The sequence below is a fragment of the Drosophila suzukii genome, chromosome 2R (assembly GCF_043229965.1).
Source record: "Drosophila suzukii chromosome 2R, CBGP_Dsuzu_IsoJpt1.0, whole genome shotgun sequence".
Classification (NCBI taxonomy): domain Eukaryota; kingdom Metazoa; phylum Arthropoda; class Insecta; order Diptera; family Drosophilidae; genus Drosophila; species Drosophila suzukii.
The window spans coordinates 20,698,917-20,720,101 of NC_092081.1; the positions used below are offsets into that span (position 1 = coordinate 20,698,917).

Consider the following 21,185-nt stretch of genomic DNA (forward strand, 5'->3'; position numbering starts at 1 on the left):
CATGACAAATAAAATAACAGTGGCTGTCCACTGTTGGCCATCCAGGGTCCATTGTTTCCACTGTGCAACTGAATCGAAATTAAAATTTTTTGCTGTATTTTTTAAGAGCCGCTGACAGTTGCAAGTTGCCATTGCAACTGCAACTGCATTTTCCTGCCACGGATCGGTCGAGTACCGCAATTAAATGTGCGATTATTTTGTGGATCAGCAACTTGTTGATTGCCCAGCGGCGTTCCGCGGAAAATGCAAGTGGAAAAAACCGCGTGGCGTAGAAAATGAGGGTGCTTAAATGGGTTAAGAAATGAAAATTGGATTGCGGTCGGTGGAAAATGGGTTCAGGTGAGTGGCTTTGGGCCACAACATTTTCAAACTTTATTGAGAAACTACTATGCATTGAAATACTATTGAAAATGATTGTTAAAAATACATTCTAAAATCAATTTAAAACATAAAAATTAAGATACTAAGTAGTTTAAGCCTGGAAAATGGGCAAAAGCTTTATTTAATAAATAGCAGATATCGTTTACTTCAAAATGAAATGCAAGATTTTTAAATTAGTATTCAAATATGTTCAAAATCCCATTTTAAATATATATTAAAACTCCAAAAGTATTAGTATTCAAATATGTTCAAAATCCTATTTTAAATATATATTAAAACTTCAAAAGTGGCTAAGGACACTATAATAAGCATACATTTTGGAAAACCATATATTATTCAATTCTGGAATATTTTATTTGTATCCCATATTTACCAAAACTTAAAAGTTTTTCAGATTTTCTAAAATATTACTATAAATGCGAAGTTATATTCAGCATTCCTGATCCTTTGTTCCTTCTTAATTTTCGTTGATCTTTAATGCCAACAAAGAAAGGTGTCTTGCCATTTGACAAACCCACCAAAGCACTTTCAACGGAAGCCACTAAAGCCATTAAGGGAAATGGAAATGGCCAAGAAAAACCGCCTTCACCTTTGAGGAAAAGCGAAGGCCAGGGAAAAGTGTCGCCAAGTGTCGCCACGTTAAGTTAACAGCGGGTTCACACGCTTTTTATGGTGGCCACATCACATTAACGTGGCCAACAAATGTTGCCAAACGTTTCTGGGACTGCGGATTTGGCAGATCATCATCATCATTATCATTATCTTCATCTTCATCAGAAGCAGCAGGCGGCAATTAAAATGCGCGCGAAAGTAAAACGTTTTACAGTTAACAAAAGAAATGAAAAATCAGATATACATATAACGATGGAGAAGTTGAAGACTTGGACTTCAGAAATAACCACAAATTGCTTATTTAAAAGTCATCAACAAATGGGTTTTATTGCACTCATTACCTCAGTCTTTCGCTGTTTTGTTTGCTTTCCCTTGACTAAACGAAACCATTTTTCGTGATGCATTTGCCAAATGAAATTAAGTGAAAATTAATACGTTTTGTTTTTTTTTCGTTTCTCAATCATATGCAATTAAATGCAAATCAGTACGTAATAGCTGCATGCCCGGTACGCCGCCCCAATCTCAATTAATCTCCCGTCCGCCAGATGAGAGATGAAATATTGAACAGTGTCAGGGGCTTTAATTACTTTATTACCCGAGATTCCGCAGGCTGAAGACTGGAGTAAAAAGCAGGATCGAAGGCGGTGGCCCTAGCGGTACTTTGACTTAAGGGGCCGACAAAAAATTAACCAAAAGACAAATCGCTTACGCCCTCTCTTCCATTCTGATGTTCCGAGCTTCTTTCTTCAGGAGGCCCACATTACAATTTAGTATAACGATATCAGTACTGCTCATGGGTTCGTAAATACCAGGGAGATATATGTATGAACATGAAAAATAATTTAATTTATAACAAAGTTCAGTTGCAGGACATGCACAGTGGAACCAGGTTGGGAAAAGTGTAAAGGATCAATTAAAAATATACCGATAGATAGGATGGTTAAGATAGATAGAGAAAATATTTTAACCTCCTAGCTTGTATCCCAAAAATTTTATTGATTATTTCGGCATCGAATAAGTATTTTTTTATTTACATAAAATAATAAACATTAGTTACTCTTAGGACTTCTAGGATATGTCATTTTTTGGATGTACCATGAAAATAATGTAAAAGTTGGCTATATGTACGCTTGATTACAATTATTATTAGTATTATAAAGAACCGTAAAAAATGTTTTGAATTTAAATTAATATAATCTATAATTACTATAATAAAAAATAACATCGTGTATTACTTTAAAGATTTCAGTAAAATACTGCATAAATATGTTTTGATAAAATATTTTATTTTTCTGAAAATTGTTCTACTGGCTCTCCAAATATTAAAACAGTCTGTTTCTCTCCCGAAACCTTAAGAATTTTGAACCATTCCCATGACTCTGGCTCCACTGTCTCGTGTTTCAATGCGAAATTTGACGATGGCCACACAGCAAATAAGCTGGAGTATAAAGCTTGGACAGAAGACCGCCGAAACCGGAGGCCACACACAAGAGGCGGATCCAAAAACCCCGAAATGGAGCCCGAAAAAATGAGAATTAATACGAAATGCTCTTGGGCTGGCAGAGCTCTGGGCTCAGCTCCCCAAAAGCTGAGGCTCAGCTGTCAGGCTTGGTCAATGGAAAATTAATTAAAAACCCTGCCCATACGCCGAGCGAGGAAAGTAACTAGAGAAATGGCTCATTACAATGATTACGAATATGAGTATGCGAATGGGAATACCAAATGCGAGGAGTACGAATGAGTCAGGCTACGTGCACTGCACAGCAAAAGACCGGAGAAGACTGCAGAAGAGCGGCGAAGAAGGCCTAGAACAAGTCCCACAAATTGATTGCCGAGAGTGGAGCATGGAGAATTGACCCACTGTGGCCGAGACGGCTATGGAGAATTGGTATAACTGCGCTTTGCTCGGCTAACTGTGGCAAGACCTCAATCCAGATACAAAACGCCGCTTGGCACGCTCGCAGTTCTCCGCCGTTCTCCATTCTCCATTCTCGGTTCTCAATTCTCTACTCTCAATTCTTCAGCTTCGATTACCAGCGCCATTGGATTGGTTCAAAAGGCCCCCAAAAGCCAATTGGCCAATTTGTTTAATTACTGTAACACTTATCAAGTGAGAGTTCCAATTTGTTTAGGTGGGGAAAGTTGCCAGTCAATGAACGGGGAATTACTTCTAAGAGAAGTGAACCAGGGGAAAACCCATCACAAAAGAAAAGAATGTAAAGAACTTAAAAAAAATATCCAAGACTCTCTTTCTTTATAAAGTACTAAAAGGTTCCCTAATAACCATTCTCCCACACCAGCCTAAACCATAAATAACAAAGAAGTTCTAGAATCTACAGATTGTAAATGCTGCTTTTAACCTTATCGCAAACCCAAAAACCAGCAACCGATGCAAATATTTACATGTAAAACCCGATAAGACACGATCTAGCAAATAGTGTAAACTCATAAACTCGGTTGTAAACTCTTATTTGCCATGATAAATGTGAGATAAATGCATTGTTTTAAGCCATAGTAGATGGAAATTTGAGGGGATTTTCATGGCAATGTGTTCCAGTTACTTTGGAATTTCTTTGGTCTCAAGCTGCTGCATCCCATTTCCATTGGCAACGCCCCTGCCCGGAAGCTTTCAACTGGCGGTGTTGCAACTGGGTAAATGCAGCTACTTTTACTTTAGACCAATCTCTCGCTCACTTTTTTTTTTAGCTCTGCTTGCATAAGATACTTGTACCAGGCTGGTTGGGGAACGGTACGGGAACGGGATCGGGATAGATACATGGGTACACGCCCCAAATAAACCACTAAACCGGTGACACCACGCCACTCCGCCCCCGCAGCACTCTTCCCCGTCTCCAAGTCGCTCCATAAGTTCCATCCACTCCGATCCACTGGAAGTCGGAGCTCCGCGGGCCGCTAATTCAAACAAATTGCAGCATAAATGCATTATAAAAGGCAGAGGAGCTGCATCGGGCGACACAGTGTGACAGTAATAATGTCACTCGCAGTCAGAAATGGACGATGGGGAGGGGTCCGAGGTCCGATATGGACATGGATATAGGTGGAATAGGGAATACCGAAGCGTGAATGCCAGTGATAAATTAGCTAGCTTCAGCGGGCTGGCCATGTGTGGGCACTGTACAGTGGTCAGTTAGCAGCAGGAAATTAGATTGTATAAAGTATGTATAATATGAAATTAATGAAAACATTGTACAATATTTTAGTTATTATCTTTTATGTTCACAATAAGATAGCCCACTTATATGCCGTAAATTCCTATAAAATTAAAAGTTTAAGACCTCATAGCTACTTAGTATCATGAGCCTTTATGGAAATCTTAGTTGTTAAACTACACTAAATACCAAAAAACAAATATTGTAACCTTTCAATGATCGTTTTTTAAATAATATATTATAACTTAAAAACAAGTATATTATACTTTCAACATCAGTTAATTAAATAACATTAATTTACTTGCAACCATTTAATGTCTTATAGTTTCCAAGATATCACTAATGAATAACTAGTGCTCCCAGCACGTGTTTTATAGGTTTAGATACTACCTGTAGAAATAACCATTAAACCAACATTAATGAGAGCATTATGATCCAACATCCTCATCCTAGAGTTTTATAACACGTTAGGGAATACTATTATTCCCATGACGCATTTGAGAGCCCCTTAAAAAATCGTATAGGATACACGCTGTCTTAAGATCACCTCTGCAGGTCACTGAACCCGATTGAACCAGAATTCTCCTCGCCCCTTCCAGTTAATTGATTGTTCTACTCCATTTGATAAGCTCTCGGCAATTGCTCATTTATGGCACAATCGCGGCACTCATGGTAATGGTTAATTACGATCTGGCGATCTGGCCCACTGTGCCGCATTGCAAGTTGCAAGTCGCAAGATGCAACTGCAACTCGGTGGCAGACAAGCAAGTGTTTTGTTGTAGTTGCTGCCGCTGATGTTGCTGCAGCTAATTTGATTAATGATAAGCCGGGCTTAACTGACGACGATTGTGATTCATTATGTGCGCACAAGCCGGCACACTTAGCACAGCAGATACAAACTCAGATACATCGCAGGTTAGGGGGGCGAAATGTATCTATCTATCTATCGGTAGCGAATTTTCATTAAATAGATTAGAGGGGCGAATCAGAATCAGAGAAAGAACACCACTTTGCTGGGCCGAACAACAAGTGCTCGTTGTTATGCGAACAGTGGACGATGCGTAATTGAAGCCACAATTGAATTCGCACTGGTGCTCTCTCTATGCTGAGCTCTATGTATTTCTATCCGCGAGATACAATTTCGCTGCCTTTGATTACATGCAATGAGCCATTTCCTCTACAGCTCACTGACTGCCTGACTGACTCTAAATGCATGCCATATGGACGGGGGGATGGCCATAACATTCTGAAATCGGTCTTCGGGCCATCCAGCATTTTGTTGTTGCACCTCATTTGGGCCGAAACAGAGCGCTGACTTTATAGCAGTGGAAATGGCCGCATGTGGCGAGGTAAGTAGTTAATAAAGTGGCTGGAGCGAGATGGCTGGCTGGACCCTCGATATACGTTGGGCTGGTCCTGGCTCCTTTGAACAAAACTTGTCTGCCTTAAGCCGGATGTAATTGGGGAAAGCTTTTACTAGTCTTTATTGGAAAACTAATTATACATTTTAAAATGTTAAAAAAACTTTTAAGTCCTGGACTTTTATGTAGTTTAGAGATATCAGTTCGATTAGATTAAGATTTTATAAGGGAGGATGTAACGTATGACCTACAATAGACCACATTTTCATTTTAATGCAATGGTATGGGTAAAAATAGCTTAGTGCTGACTATATTATTATTTCGTAGTAATGAGTGAGGTATACCCTGAAAAATACGGGATTGTTGTTATGTAACTCGTTAGCTACAATTTTGAAATACACCATAATTTCTATTTCAGACAATTAATCTAAAATAATATAATATGAACTGTTTTCTTACTTTTTGGAATATAGTAGACTATAGCCAATAGGTTTCTTAAATTAAGTTCATTATGTCCCACAAGCCAGTGTTAGAGTTCTGAAAATAAAATTTACGTGCAACCTTATAAGCAAACTGCTTTGGGTTTTAGGTTTTACTTTTAAACCTATTTACTTATTCTGTCTAGAAATCTAAGAAATCCATCTTATAGATACAACACACAATGCTTATCGCAGGCCAACAGCAACCAATTTTGTTAATTTATTGAACAGTATTTTCAGTGTTTTGGGTCTGTAATCCTTGGGTGTTTTTTGTATTTGCCGGACTGGAACATTTTGATAGCTGTTGTGGTTTTGTTGCTGCCAGCAAAGTAAATTGAACTTTGGCAGGAGAATTTAGTATCCAGCCGCCTTCCTGGCCTTTTCGGCCTCCTTCTCGGCCTTCTCCTTCTCCTTTTGCTTCTCCTTTTCGGCCTTCTCGCGTTCCTTGCGCGCCTTTTCGCGGGCCTTCTCGCGCTCCGCCTCCTCCTTCTCGAGCTGCGCCTCCTTCTCCTTCCGCTTCTTGTCGCGCTCCTTGTCCCTCTCGGCCTTGACCTTGGCCTTCTCCTTCCGGATCTTCTCGCGCTCCTTCTGCTGCTCCTCCAGGCGCTTCAGCTCGTCCTTCTCCCACAGCTCGAAGGCCTCGCGCTCGGCGGCCAGGCGCTGCAGCTCATCCAACTCGGCGTCGGTGATCCCACCGTCCATGTCCCGCTGCATCAGGTCCACCTCCCGCTCCATGGCCTCCTTGGCCCTGCGGCGACGGATGCCCAGCTCCCTGGCCTCCACCGCATCCTGGTGGCGCTCCTCGCGCGCCTCCTTCTCCTCCCGCCGACGCTCCTCCTCGATCTCGAACTCCTCCATCTCGTCCTCGGTGTAGGGATACTCGGGAATGTTCCAATTTAGACAAAGGATACCTGGGGGAGTATGGTATATTGTGCAGGATACAACGATCGGCAATGGTCTATATTATATCGAATTTATCGGAACTATCGAAGACCTTTACATTCTTATTCTTATCGAATATATCGCAGCCATCGAAGAGCATTGTTGACACATCTAATTAATCCTAATGTGTTGAAATAATATCACCAGAAGTGATATCTTATAAGATATCTCGAGAAACTTAAATATAATGGTTTTCTTCTAGCATAAACTCTTAGTACCGATAAAAGTCAAATATAATTCAATACTATATTTGTATTCATACCTGAAGAAAGGGCATAACCCACGGATCCCCCTGCTGCCAGAGCACCTGATATAAGGATGAGATTATAGCGGCCGTTCTTGGCCGACCATGCCTTCATGAAGTCGCCCTCCGGCTTGGGGCAATCATTGAGCACCGCGTGCTGACCGCCACTGGCGAAGAAGCCCGGCTTCCGTTTCATATCCTTGTTGTCTCCAGGACACTTGGGCGGCTTCGAGGACTTGGGTGGCGGTGGAGTAGCTTTGACCACTTTGGGTGGCGCTGGAGGCTTCTTGGCTGCCATTTGCTGAGAACCAGTGTTGTGGATCAACATCTGGCCAAAGCGCACTGGAGGTTCAGGCAGGTTTTATTATCCAAAACTTCTTAAATCTAATTTATGAAAATAAAATGACCACCGTATCTTTAACTCACATCCCCTTTGGAGCCGCTCTTTGGCCGTTACTAAGAATCGCGACATGGTTCTAGATCCCGCGGTTTCTTCTACACCTTCGTGGTCTTGGGAAACAGTACTTCCTTAGCCAAGTGTTTGTCTACTAAAATATAAAATTTATCGAGTGAAGAACTTAAAAATCTCAAATCGATGTCAAAATCAAATGTTGCTGAGTTCAGCCAAAGTCTTCATTCATTTGTCTTTGCTGTCCTAAGTTAATGAGTTTTCGGGATATATGATTATAATTATGTTTTATAAATTACTTACAGCGAGAGAATATTTTGAAGGCAGTATTAAAGTGAAAGACAAAATTAAATACTTTTACACTTGTTAAGCTATGAAGTTCATCTTTATAATTTAGTTTTGATCAGAAACCGGATATTATTTAACTCAAGGTGATACTTTTTGCGTGCAAAATAAAACACTTGAAAAATAGTTAACAAATTACCAACAGTATATTAACAGTCAATACAATTTATTGGGAGTTATCCAATGGATAGATGACAGACTACTATTGGGTTGGCAAGAAAGTCATGTCGTTTTTTTTCAATATTTTCAAAGATGATTTATTTATATCAGGACTTATAATTAATCAATTATGTATTGGTCGTTTTGTTCGACCACTAATGACCATCTCTCGGGCAGCTGCATAATTCCGCGCTCGAAGAACTTTTGGTCTTTTCCAGCAAAGAATCGAGACAAGTGGTTTTCGACAGCCTCATCTGAATCAAAGTTTTTACCATTCAAAGAGTTTTGAAGAGAGCGAAACAAATGGTAATGTGAAGGTGCTAAGTCCGGACTATAAGGTGGATGTGGTAGCACTTCCCAATTCAGCTCCGTTAATTTTTGCCGAGTGACCAAAGATGTGTGGGGCCTAGCGTTGTCATGGTGAAAGACTATACCCTTGCGATTAGCTAGTGCCGGCTCCTTTTCTTTAATTTTTTCCGCCAAATTGGATAGCTGGCGACAGTACACATCTGAATTGATGGTTTCATTCCGTCCCAGCAGCTCAAAGTGCACTACACCCTTCCAATTCCACCAAACAGACAGCATAACTTTCCTCTGATGGATATCGGCCTTTGATGTGGCTTGGGCTGGCTCATCTTTCTTGCTCCATGATCTTTTTCGTTGGACATTAGTGTAAACAACCCACTTTTCGTCGCCAGTAATGATCCGCTTCAAAAAAGGATCGTTTTTAATCCGTTCCAGCAGAGAATAGCAGATGTTGATACGCTTAGTTAGGTGAATTTCCTTTAAGTTATGCGGAACCCAAACATCGAGCTTGCTTACGTAGCCAAGTTTCTTCAAATGGTTTTCAACCGTTGTATGCGACACACTGAGCTTCTCTGACATCTCCCGCGTTGAATAGCGCCGGTTTTCATCCAGCAAAGCCTGAATTTGTTCGTCAAAAACGGCCGATGGTCGACCAGAACGTGGGGCGTCTTTAACTCCAAAATCTCCAAGCCTGAATTTGGCAAACCAGCGCTGACATTGGCGATCACTCATGGCATCTTTACCATACACTTCGCACAATTTTTCGCGAGCTTCGACCGCTTTTTTTCCTTTTCGGAAGTAAAAAAGCAAAATATGCCGAAAATGCTCACTTTGGTCCTCCATGTTTAATTTGCTATAGCTTCCACAAATGTTATCGAATAATTACCAAATTTTCGTCGATAGTACCTAAGACAATAAGCTTTAAAACGATACTAAAAAGTGTGACCCTGGTGCTCGATTAGTCGTAAATAAATTAGATTAAAAACGATTACTAAAAAAAACGACATGACTTTCTTGCCCACCCAATAGATCTAGGAATACAAAATCTATTTTTACCAGCCAGAACAAGTTCTGCATAAGGCTTTTAGGTTCTGTATTTACAGGTAAATAAGAACATTTTCCAAGTACCGCAAGATCTCCCAATCAGTTTACCCAAATTCCCCCAAAATGCAGTGAACTACATTTTAGCAGACTGCACTTGATGGTGATAACAAGCAAGATACACAAATGTACAACTAGAAAATCGTGCACGATAATTTACACAACGGTTTTCGTGTAAGACACAAAAGCTCCGGCGATAAGAATAACATTCATAACCCCAGAGGCGGGGGCCCCCAGAATAAGCAAGACCGAAGACTCAGAACCCACACCCCATTAGCATGTTTCGGAAAGAGAATTTCACGGAAATTTATGATGCCCGAAAGAGAACACACCTCGGTGAAGGTGTCACGTGCTCTGTCAAAAATCGGTTGGTCGAGACGAATGCATAATAAAGAGTGGACAGTCGGGGCAGACTCGAAAAGTGGTTCGCCGATAAAGAAGCTAAGGCTAATCGCAGAATGCGGTCAACAAACTGGTTCTGATCTGGCCTAACAAGTGGGTGGACTTGCGGCGAGTGGGTGCAATGCAATTGGAACCATGAAAATATATAGTTTATTCAGTAACCAATAGAGAACGCACAGAGAACACAGATCAACGTCGGTGTCGGGGTGCACCCCCTTTGTAGAGCCGCTTCCTCCTCTTGATGTCACGGCGGATGAACACTATCGACATGAATACGAATCCCAGATAGACGACGGCTGCGACAAAGCATCGGATGGATACTTTTTGGTAGGCCTCGTCCGCCTGCTCCTTAAACTCCTCCAGACTTCTGAAGCTATGGGGCAGGGGCAGGGCCTCCAGCAGATTAAGTGATTTGACATAGAAAAAAATGCCCAGAAGATTCAGCATCAGGAAGCCCCACGAGCTCATAAACAGGCAGAACAAACAGCACTTTCGGCCACAGACCATTTTCGATTCTATTCAACTCACTTCGATCGGAACTTTGTGCGACAGTGTAGGCGAGTGTTGCTCTGACCGCAACAGGTGCCAAGTTTAGGCCGACTTCGAAAGCGAAACCGAAATCGGAATGTGTCGGACCCGCTAGACCTATAGATATACACAACCTTGTGCGATTTCAGAGGTACTAGATCAAAGTGGTCGGATTATAAAGTTCAGGTGCCGGTGCCACTCGCTTTCGACGTCTTTGCGGTTGGGTTTATTCAACTCGAAATGGTTTAATTTCGATGTGATCCGTTGATGGACAGCTGACAGAGCCAGTCTTCTATACCATATTCATATTTCAGAATTTTAGCACTTATGAAACCAGTTGGGTAGCTTAGATTACCATATTTTATATTTTACAGATACTAAAAAAGGCACTCAAATTTTTATCAGCTTACATGAAAATGAAGGCCACATGAACTTAAGAAGGGGATTAAATAATCTAATTCAAATTAATTAAATATTTTATTATTTGATTTGAATTAAATGATTGGAAAGTAGGTAACCGTACTCCGTGTTCCTAAGGCTTTAAAAATAAAATGTTTCTTTTAATTGGATTGCTATTCCTTTGAATGCATTTTCTATTTATATCGAAAGTTCTTTTATCTAAACTTAATGTAGGACATCCCAAGAAGCTGATTCATTAAAGGGCGCACTTCGATTTAGATTGCTCCCATGAATCATGCTTAAGATATTATATTTGCAATAGCTAACCAAATAATTTAGCAATAATTAGCACAACTTACCGTGAATGTGAATGGTTTGCGTTCTCAAAAAATCCGCAGAGCCACAAAAAATTTTTGTCGCAGTTGCAAAGAAGAAGCAGCAGAAGAATCCACAATAAAGTTTTTACCAGTTTGTTGAAAATCCGTTACAAAACATCAAGTTGTTGTGAAAATTCGTAAGTCGTTTTCGCGGTTGCTAAACTTTTATTACACTCGGTTGTTTTTTAACGTTTTTCTAACTTTGTTTGTTTAGGTATATTGTCGTTAGTTAGTTTCATGGGCTACTAAACACTTTGAGAGAGAAATCAAGAATTAGAAAAACTCATTAAAAAATATTGATTAATATTTTTAATTTACTTTTTCGGCACATGCTGCAACTTGAGACCAAAGGCCCCAGCTCTAATTGAAAAATTTGTTTTTTGGTAACATAAGCTGCGAATTTCGTAGAGCCCAAAATTAGGGTCAAGTCCATTAGGCTAAAATACGATCCCCAAGCGAAAGACCTTGACATTAGGGCGTTTGCCCACTGAACTTGGTAATATCTTAAAAGTCTCGAATTCCCCTTTGCACAAGTCAATCAACCTGTCTTTATCCGTGTTCCACTACGAGTGCACAGAAGAAAAAGTAATTAAGAAAAATGTTTATATTCTGAAGTTAATGTATAGGTTATAAAAGGTTTTCGTTCTAACTGCAAGTATAAAATATACTAAAAAGTATTATGAACTCGGCCTTTTATCATAAAAATGTTACTATACAGAAATTATTAAATTTATTGAATATATTACTTTAAGTAATAATCGGATATATCATTTTAAAATTGTTCATATCTTTAAGATTTACTATTATGAATTCCAAGAAGCATTCTCAAATGACAATATTTTTCTCGACTTGTTGTTTTCTCAGTGTGGAGTTTCGGTTACAGTTAAATGGTTGTTATTTGCCTTATTTGCTTAGCACATTTTTCATTGCAATTGCACACACACACTTGATTCGTATTTCTGTTTATGTTTTTGTTGTAAGCGCAGTTATAGGAATAATCAGTACAAATATTTCGATGGAAAAAAAACAGCAACTTCATCAAGAAATAAATGCTTGGCTTTCAATTTGGCCTTTCCCTTGAAGACTTTACTTTTTCACTGAACTTAGTTTATGCTTTCTAAAAATAAAATCTTCACACTGATAAGAAAAATAGCATTTCTGGTAAAATTCACTTCATACTTTTTTGTTCATCTTATATTTCTGATTCGCTTATAACATTTTCTTGTATCTTTCGTTGGGTTTGCACTTCGAAGCACTTGTTTAAGTTTAAACATAACACTTTATGGCGACTGTGTTTTTCAAAAACCGGTATGCAAATCCAAAAATCACAAATTCAAAAAACACTGAAAATTATTCAAAACTATTCAGTTGAATTTATCGAATTCTCCGTGCACCTTTACTTCTAATTTCCGACTTCGATGCGACCGCCGCGCTGCGAAAACAAAGATTGAGCAAGAGTTTCGTTGCGTTGTGGCTTAAATAGTTGGGGTCTCTGGCTCTCTCTCCAAACGCACAGTGGATCGGGTCCGATTCAGTGGGAGTCAACTACTAGGGATGGTATTTATGCATAAGATCTTAAGATGACTAAATATAATAAATATTTTAAGAATGGTTTACGCCCAAATCTTTTATTTGGTATATATATAAATATAAATTTTTTTAATGGTACATTTTTTGTGAATCAATATTAGAAAACTACATATTATATATATTTAATATTTTTTGGTCAATATTTAAGATAAATGTTGTCTCTAAGATAGGGACAATAAGGTAATGAAAGAATAGAAGGGCCAAAGGCAATATTAATAAATGTTTTCTTTAAATTACCGACCCACCCCACTGTGCAGAGTTCTCTGCAGTATTTCTCTTTCACTCAAAAAGTAACTCTCAGAGAGCAACAAGTGGGGGCAGTGTAGCCAACAAAAAGCTGCCTGCCACGACACCGTTCTCCATTTAGCTCTCGATGTTGTGGGTGTTAAATACCTTAGAAAGGGAGGGAGAGAGCTTGACAGTCCATTAAGTCAAAGAGTAATAATATGAAATATGGGTTCCCAATAAAATCTTTATTTTCGTTTAAAAAAGCAATGTAAAACACTTTAAAATTTTATAAATTCCTTAAGAGTTTTTTAAAAAATTAACTGTGAAAATAATTTGTAGTTAGGTATACCGTTCTTTTTCTGCCTTTTTCAAAGCTTCTTTTTAAGTGATTTGGTATCTTTTGATCACACATTTTCTTAAATAAAATACTATTATTAAGAATTAACCATTCTCAAAGACAAATTTATAGGGTATTCGCCACTCAATAGAATTTTAGCATCCCGCTCTTAAATTGAAATGCAATTAAAGTACCCGCTAAGTTGCATTAATTATGAGTGCACTCAATAATCAGATGGGACAGCAAATACGTTGGCCAAGTGGTTTAATCAAGTCAGTCGCTCAATTTCACTCACTTAATGTCATAGGTAAAAGGGCATATGAAGGACAACTGCTGCCCGCGGTCCCTTGAAACACCACCCACTGGAACACCGCCCACCTGTTGGGTGGTCACTTCTGAATGCAGTCCCTGGCATTCATATTTCGTGTAAAGGGCAAAGTGCATCGGGAAATGTGTTTTTACTCTTATCTCTCAATGCCAGCTGAAAAACTTTACATCATATTCATATGGTCAGGCACGGCGAAAAGTTTCTATAGGTATAATGATCTTGAAATTGATTTGGAAATATTTTACAAACTAATTTCTTAGCTTTAGTTTCCAAGGAAAAAGACTGTCTTGAATGAATACACTTGAAAGTGTATTTCAATAAAAATAGAAATCTTTTGAAAATGAATACTTTAACAATTGTTTTTATTTCATATCAATAGAGCTTTGATTGTGCGAATTTATTTTAGGTTATTCGACCTCAACCTAAGAAAATTCGGTAACATACAGATAGTTGCAAGATGTGCAAGTAAAATATCTTGAGTTCTGATCTATACTTTTATTGACATGGCTTAAAATCAAAATAAAAAGATACTATTTTTAAAAACATTACTTCTTATTTAATAGCACCTTAATATGATTTTTATCAGTGTAAGTTCTATTCTGTAGTAAGTTCTGTTCTTTTGGCAAACACTTTCCTTAGTTAACGCCTTAGGCGTCCCACTCGACGGCCAATTAAAGCCCAACCTTTATGGCATATTAATCGTGGCCGCTGAGAGCTATTTAAGTCTTATTAAAAGCAGATCTGTGTTCGATTCGGTTTCATTATGCTCGCTACCGAATTGGCCAAATCCGCTTAACAGTTGGCTTTATAAGGCCGGCGATTGATGTGGGATCGATGCGTACTATCGATTACCCCAATTTGGCTAACAAAAGCTTTCGCATCGCGGATTTCCGCTCCCAAGCTACTAGAATTTCCATGCTATCCCTACTCGATCATCAAGTGGCGTCTCAGATGAGAAGAAGGTCATTCGACACCGCCGCCAGGATGGGAAAAAGGGCTAGACCCCCGAGTTTACCGATTAGCATGTTAAACCAACCAACGGTTCGCGGCGGCTGCTTAAGGTCTATAATTAAGCGACATAAACTTGGGTATTAGGCGCTAAATACACAGAAAAACAAAAAAGTAAAGCTCTCGAGTGGGAGAATAAAAAAAGGAAGGAGGGGGAGGAGGTGCGCCTCCTCTCGATTTGCATAACTGTTCGTTTTGGGCCCAGAAGTCGGGGGATATGGATGTGCCTTGGGTCTGGGTTTGGGCCTGGTTATGGGTATTGGTGTTGGTAATACTATTGGAATGGGCCGCATTCGAAAAACAGACGGACGGCAAATGAAAACGGAGGCAAACACACGCACACACCTGAATTTACCTGGGCACTGCACCTGTCCACATAACGTCTACGAAGTCCACGTTGGGCTTTCATTTGCTGCTAGGAAAGGGTAAACAGCGCGCGTCGCTTCTTCTTAACAGAAGGTATTCTAAATTTCACAAAAAGAAAGCATTTTGCATTTCAAAAGCGGCTTATAATTATCATGTTAAAAATAATAACCAAATAATAACTAAATTTTCATTGGGTAAATAATAACATTCATATAAATTAGAAAAGAAATGTCTAAAGTGCTAATGATAACCTTGAAAAAGGAAAATAAAACTTTTATATGATATGATATTAAATTTTAATTTATAAAAAAACTTACTTAACCTGAAAGTTTTTAACTTAAGATACAGGAAGGGATCAAACTCTCAGTCGGAATATAATAGTATATACAGGCTTGCATAATATTTATAAAAATATATTATAGTAACAAATAAAGCACCTTGATATTAATCTATAAAAAAAAGTATAGACCAAATTGTAATGAGTTACAAAATGTTGTATGTACCAATTCATAATACTTTTCAAGAAAATGTCCTATCTATCTATCATGTATTTCAGAGCATTAGAACTTCGACATGCTTCTCGGTAAGTTTTACTTTCTTCATTCTTTTTTTTTCGTAAAACACAAAAGAATTTCCATCAATAATGTCAATAGTGCTGCTACAACAACAACATTAACACCGCCATAACAACAAAAGCAATGGCAACAACACCAAGACACTCCTTTTGGCTTTTGCCTTCGGGTTCTTCTACTTTTTCTGCGGCCAAGACGAATTATGGCCATTAAAGCTGCTTGGGGTTTTAAGTTATTAGGCAACTTGAATTTCAAACTGCACTTGACAAACGCACAAATATAATAAAAAATCTTGAGTGTGCAATCACACAAATGCAGTGGATGGTTTGTAACTAAGCAGCCTATAATCTAGGCTTATTAATTTGATTTTCTTTTATTTAAGTTATAGCACTTCTTTAAATCTTATTCCATTTTAAATCAATCAATCCAACTTGAAAACCTGAAAGGGGGGCATTCTGCACAAAACGTGTTTAAAAATGGATTTTAAGGTCAGTGCTCAGCGAAGTCCATCCGTACATCCATTCCACCCTCCCATTTGCTCACCTGTTGAATTCTGAGGGGCACAAATCGGTGACCGCCATTTAACCCCTTTAAATCGTCGACACCCCAAAGCAGTATTGTGCATACGTCATTAACTTCAGTGACTTTGATCTATATTTATTCGAGTCTCTGGGTCTTGTAGCAGATTTTTCCGTGGAAATGCTGCAAAGGGCAATCGATAAAAGAACGAAGAGTTGAATAAGAGTGACGTAAATTAATTATTTGAATTTAGGGCATTTAGTTTACCTTTTAATGGAAATAACTAACATATTTTCTTTATTTTTAAGCATTAACTAAAAAAATAACCTTATAAATGTTTGTTGTGTTTTTAATATTTTCAATGTTGTTATCAACAAATAAGGTTTCCTAATTTTTCTAACATGTTTTATTTTATTTATTGTACACTGTTTCCAAAAGTTTAAGACTTTACGTACAGGGAGGAGTCGGCCATAGTTGCTATTTTAATTATTAATATATATCTATTTTCATTAATATTATACATGAATATTATCTACATTGTACATGAAAACTACATGCACTAAAATCGGGTTTTAGCGCCATCTGTTGCACTGTGAAGTTGCCGGAAAACCTGTCAGATGGCGCCACTAAGCCAAGCTTGAAATTAAGCTGATAAAATAAAAAAGCTGGATTAAAGTTAAAGCTTAAAGCAAACTAGTTTTAAATTAAACTAGGAAAATATAATAAGCTAATGATTTTTTCACGATTATTTAACTTACCTTATTATAACCAATAGACCTATTTAAAAATTACTTATCTTAATAACTATTTTGGAACGGAATCTTTCATCATACATCCACTTCATCTTGACCATTACAAAGGCAATAACCGTTTCACAACCGACCACCTCGAAGCAGTCATCCCATAAATAAAGCACTTACCAAGAAATCCTGTTGACCAAAAACAAACAAAAAGGCGAAAAATCGATTCATGGAGTGGAAACTGTCATTGGTCAGCATTTAGATGGGATTGCCAAATGCAAATGGACTTCGTAGTACCGAAAAAAAATATATCAGTAAGGATTTGATTTTTGTAATTGATAAATTAAAATCTAGGGAACCTATAATATGGATGTATTATTAAATATACAGCTTTTTCTAACAAAGTTTCAAATTTAAAAGGCTTTCATTTCAATGAGTGAGAAAAAAAAATTTACCTCAACTTAAGGATGTGTTAATCCTCAATACTTAAAAATATTGAAAATTTCATGTTTGTATATAGTTTTTTCCATATAAATACATAGTTTTTAACAACTACAAAAGGTGAAGGTGGTTTAAGTTCCACGTAGCACACCTTCAATGAACCCTTACTTTTGCTTATCAAAAGAAAAACTTTATACGAAAATCTCAGGAAAAACGAGTAAAATATTAACCGGAAAAATGTAGATACGATCTCAAAAGCATAAAAATCTTTTCTGTGCACTTTAAAAACTGCCAGTCACGTCAGAAACGAGGTTTGAAGTTTGTCAGCTCCCAAATCCGAGATCCGAGTCCATTTCCATGTCCACCACGATTCATTCATTAATTCAGGCAAAGCGTCATAAATGCCACGCGGTTTTTATTTTGCTTTTCTGCCCGGTTGGTTTCGCGGTTTGTTTCTGATTTAATTAAGCAGCGATTTTCCATTTTGCAATGTTTTTCTTGGCCGTTTTCCGCGAATTACATTTGCAAGTCAAAAACAGCGGCGTTAATTAATTGAAGAATTCTGCGCTTGCGAGCCATTGGGCAATCGGTTCGATTTCTCGAATTCTCGTCCATTCTGTGACCATTGGCTAATTAGGCCCGTCATCCAAAATTCGCGGTATTTTGCACCCATTTTGGAGCTCGCGCCGCCCGATCGCCAAATACGTCTAAAGACTTGGCTCTCAAACAAAACCAAAAAAAATGAAAGAGGGGTTGGGGATGGGGATTGGATTGGATCGGATAGGCTGAGCGCCTTATATCGGTTTTCAGTTTTTAGTGTTACTGTGGCAATTTGGCACTCGAGTTTGCCACCCTTCTGGCTGCAAACTATCGATTGCTGGAAAATTGCTTTCCACCTGGCCAAAATGTGGGGCAGTGGCTGGGAAATCTTTTATTTATAAAGCGAGGCGACAACAACCAACCAACCAACCACAGCGATCTGTCCGTATGTGTCCGCATCTGTCCGCATCGAATTGGACATGGAACACTTGTTTGGCAGTCGCCGACCACTGGCAACAATTGCTGCTATTGACTTAATATTTGCTAATAGATTTCACATAAATCACATTCCTCTGGCATGATTTATGCATGAACTCCGATCGCAGGTGACTCTCCGTCTCTTTCCTGCCATCTCGTGCTGTCTTTTTCTCATTTTGTGCTAAGTATTTTCGAGATGTTGATGGTGATGCTGAGGTTGTTGTGTTGCTTTCGAGGCCTCTTGAGGGGAAACTCCGTTTGGAGTGCTGCTAGTTGCATGCGCCAATCTGAGACATTGCAAATTATTGCAATTCCTGTGACTTAACTCTACGTGACTTTTAAGGCGTTGAAGATAGGAGAGAGCAGAGCATTAGTCACTAAGTTACCTTGGTTTAACTTAGTTGGTCTGAGGTTTATGTTAGAAACTTGCATACATGAACAATATGATTCGATCACAGATTTGAATTAACACAGAAATGTGCAACATACGAATGCCTTGTTTATATATATTTTGGGGATTCTCTCCCTTACGTTATTTTATCAGTACAATACAGTTTTTGAAATTAAGGGACGAACAAGTTTCACTTATAAAAATTATAAAAATGTGAATTTCATTCATATAAATCTTTATTCTCGGGCATTTCACACCACTTTTTCTTTACTTTAGAAGACCGCAATAAGAAGAGGATGGTATAACATGACCAAAAAGCGAATTCTTTAGACGATGATGTCCCAAATGCAACAGTTCCAACTATTTGTACATCGGAGCCAAATGGGGCTTTGGTCTTTTTTCAATTCACATTTTATATCCTAACATAAATCACATTCATTTCCAGCTATTTAGTCAAGAATAATCTATCACTTAGGAGACCTAAGCCTATGAATCAGACTTAGATGAATCCAATCAGACGAATAAAATGAACAATGTTTCGAACAAGTAATGTCTCGCACTGTTGATTTATGCAGGGTTTATATTTAAAGATTAAGAGGTATTCAAATATGTGATCCAATATTCGCAGCCTTTCACTATATTTGCTTTAAAGAAACTTATGTTACAAAATACTATCTATTCCAGGCACCCATAAGAGTTAATGCCATGTTTGTTAGACATTTGAATAAATAATCTGATCATTGCATACGCCTTTATTAAGATAAGAACATTGTAAGCTCGCTGAATAATTTAGGAAATTTGTAGCACCATTAGTTTTTGATAACCCAAGGCCATCGCTGCCTGTCATAGCTCCATACCCCCACCCACCCCAGGGGGTTAATCAAGGCGGCAATAAAAATCCCACGAGCTGCCAGATGCTCAACCGCCGATTGCAGATTTCAGATTTCCGACGGAGAAGGGGCAAACACCCAATGGATCGATGGATGGAGAGCTGGAGCTGGGGAACTGGGCAACTGGGCAACTTGGCAACTGGGGCTGACTCAATCCAAAGCCCCTCTCCACGCACAAGTGTCCTCGAGACGAGACGGCGTGGCTGCGGCTGAAATCGCCCATCCAATATGGTCAAATGTGGCACGCAGCGGCATTCGCGGCACGATAAAGATAAATATGAAGCTCGCCTAGATATTTCGGCCAGCCGGGGATTGTTTGTTCGGTTTGGATCGGATCGGATCGACATTCGCCGATTTGGCAAGCGTTCATTATGCAATTTGGGGAGAATTTCCCAGCGACACCGAGAATTGTTTCGAGAATACTTATTTATGGCATCGAAAGCAATTAGACGGCATTCTCGCTTGGCTAATTAAGTTGTTAGTGGCAAGGCTGAATTTTTTCGTTGGGTGTGGTCCTTAATATTGAGGCTGGCAGCTTGAAGCTTGGAGCTACCCAAAACTGGCCAGCTAATCAGCGTGTTCAATTAGCGCGCGCGCTTTCCAATTCGAGACCCCCAGTGGAAATGCCGCCTTTCCTGCGACTCCTTAGCGGGCAAGTGGTCTGCCTTCAGATCGGAGCTCCCAGCTCCAAGCTCCCAACTCCCAGCTCCAAGCTCCAGTTCGAGTTGCGTCATCCGCTTTTGGGGGCGCTCTCCAAGTTGCGTCTACGAGAATTGCTGTTTCACCTCAGCCGCGATACATACTTCACAAATTGGTGCTGCTTGGCCCGCTTTGTTGACTGTTTGTCCGCTCGTCCGTCCGAAGCTCAGATCGAAATCTAGTCAAGATCTGTCTCTGTCCGCTCGTCCGCCTGTCCGCCGGTCCACTGTCCGTTTGAGAGCCCCAGTACGAGTGCGTGGTCTTGGTCTGCCTTGTCGTCGAGCAGTATAAAAGTAACGCAATGCACGCAATCCACTTACAGTTGCAATTCTCCCTCCAAGCCAAGTGATTCGTTATCCAGCGCTAGCATGAAACTTCTGGTGAGTGCGAAGGACCGGGCCAAGGATCAGGATCATCAGATCAGAGCCAATAGAACTAGCTTACTCGGACAGTGTATCTAGATCTTTGCTTGTCGAATTGCCGTTCAATTTGTTACATCAATCGTTCCTAAAAGTTCAGTATAGTAAAATTACTTAGGACCTTTGGTTGGTTCATGGAAAAATAAAATCAATAGTCAAGTGAATGTTTTAATTTAGTGATAGTATGACACCCCATTTTCTGATTTTCAAAGGATCAAAATTCAACTAAATCCTCCTTATAAGGTAACGACTTGATTAGAGTTCGACTAACTAACAGGATATATTTGAAAAAGACATGCCTGGCAAATAAGATTGTTCAAAAAAAATGTAATCAATGTTTAAAATATTTTAACAAGGACTTTCAAAAACCTATAAGTTGAACATGAAAGTTAAAACAATTTCGATGAACAAAACAGTCTCTTTAA

General features: G+C 39.0%; 4 protein-coding genes across 8 annotated transcripts in view; 1 reads left to right on the forward strand and 3 right to left on the reverse strand.

The window, feature by feature from the left end:
• a (arc) overlaps positions 1–12,676 on the reverse strand; it is a 46,131-nt gene extending 33,455 nt beyond the window's left edge. For 2 of the 4 annotated variants that reach the window (XM_065863214.2, XM_017074091.4), the window contains exons 1-2: positions 12,610–12,676; positions 11,198–11,467 (exon numbers count right to left, since the gene is read on the reverse strand). The gene's annotated coding sequence lies outside the window, so the exon portion shown is untranslated. Of the gene's footprint in view, positions 1–11,197; positions 11,468–12,394 lie in introns of all 4 variants that reach the window. The other 2 variants (XM_017074090.3, XM_017074092.3) reach the window with 2 other exon arrangements.
• LOC108008240 (cuticle protein 16.5) overlaps positions 1–21,185 on the forward strand; it is a 41,279-nt gene that overhangs the window by 18,710 nt on the left and 1,384 nt on the right. The window contains exon 1 of one of the 2 annotated variants that reach the window (XM_065863491.2): positions 20,322–20,721. The exons of the other annotated variant lie outside the window; for it this stretch is intronic. Coding sequence (XP_065719563.2) covers positions 20,710–20,721 — 12 coding nt within the window. The 5' untranslated portion in view covers positions 20,322–20,709. Of the gene's footprint in view, positions 1–20,321; positions 20,722–21,185 lie in introns of those variants that run through there. 2 annotated transcript variants of the gene reach the window in all.
• Positions 6,190–7,920, reverse strand: gom (gomdanji). Its single transcript, XM_017074095.4, has 4 exons — positions 7,902–7,920; positions 7,616–7,737; positions 7,208–7,531; positions 6,190–6,914 (listed from the first exon to the last, which is right to left on the reverse strand). The coding sequence occupies exons 2-4, from the start codon at positions 7,659–7,661 to the stop codon at positions 6,358–6,360; spliced, it is 927 nt and encodes a 308-aa protein (XP_016929584.1). The 5' UTR covers positions 7,662–7,737; positions 7,902–7,920; the 3' UTR covers positions 6,190–6,357.
• Positions 9,451–10,810, reverse strand: LOC108009611 (ribonuclease kappa-B). The gene has a single exon (XM_017074097.4). It carries the CDS (start codon positions 10,416–10,418, stop codon positions 10,101–10,103), a length of 318 nt encoding a protein of 105 aa, XP_016929586.1. The 5' UTR covers positions 10,419–10,810; the 3' UTR covers positions 9,451–10,100.

Excerpts from the sequence above, each read along its gene's own strand:
- gom (XM_017074095.4), bottom strand. The coding sequence starts at position 7,661 with ATGTCGCGATTCTTAGTAACGGCCAAAGAGCGGCTCCAAAGGGGAT. Across the intron at positions 7,532-7,615 it reads AGAGCGGCTCCAAAGGGGAT|TGCGCTTTGGCCAGATGTTG; the intron begins GTGAGTTAAAGA and ends CTGAACCTCCAG. Across the intron at positions 6,915-7,207 it reads GGGTTATGCCCTTTCTTCAG|GTATCCTTTGTCTAAATTGG; the intron begins GTATGAATACAA and ends ATACTCCCCCAG.
- LOC108009611 (XM_017074097.4), bottom strand. The coding sequence starts at position 10,418 with ATGGTCTGTGGCCGAAAGTGCTGTTTGTTCTGCCTGTTTATGAGCTCG.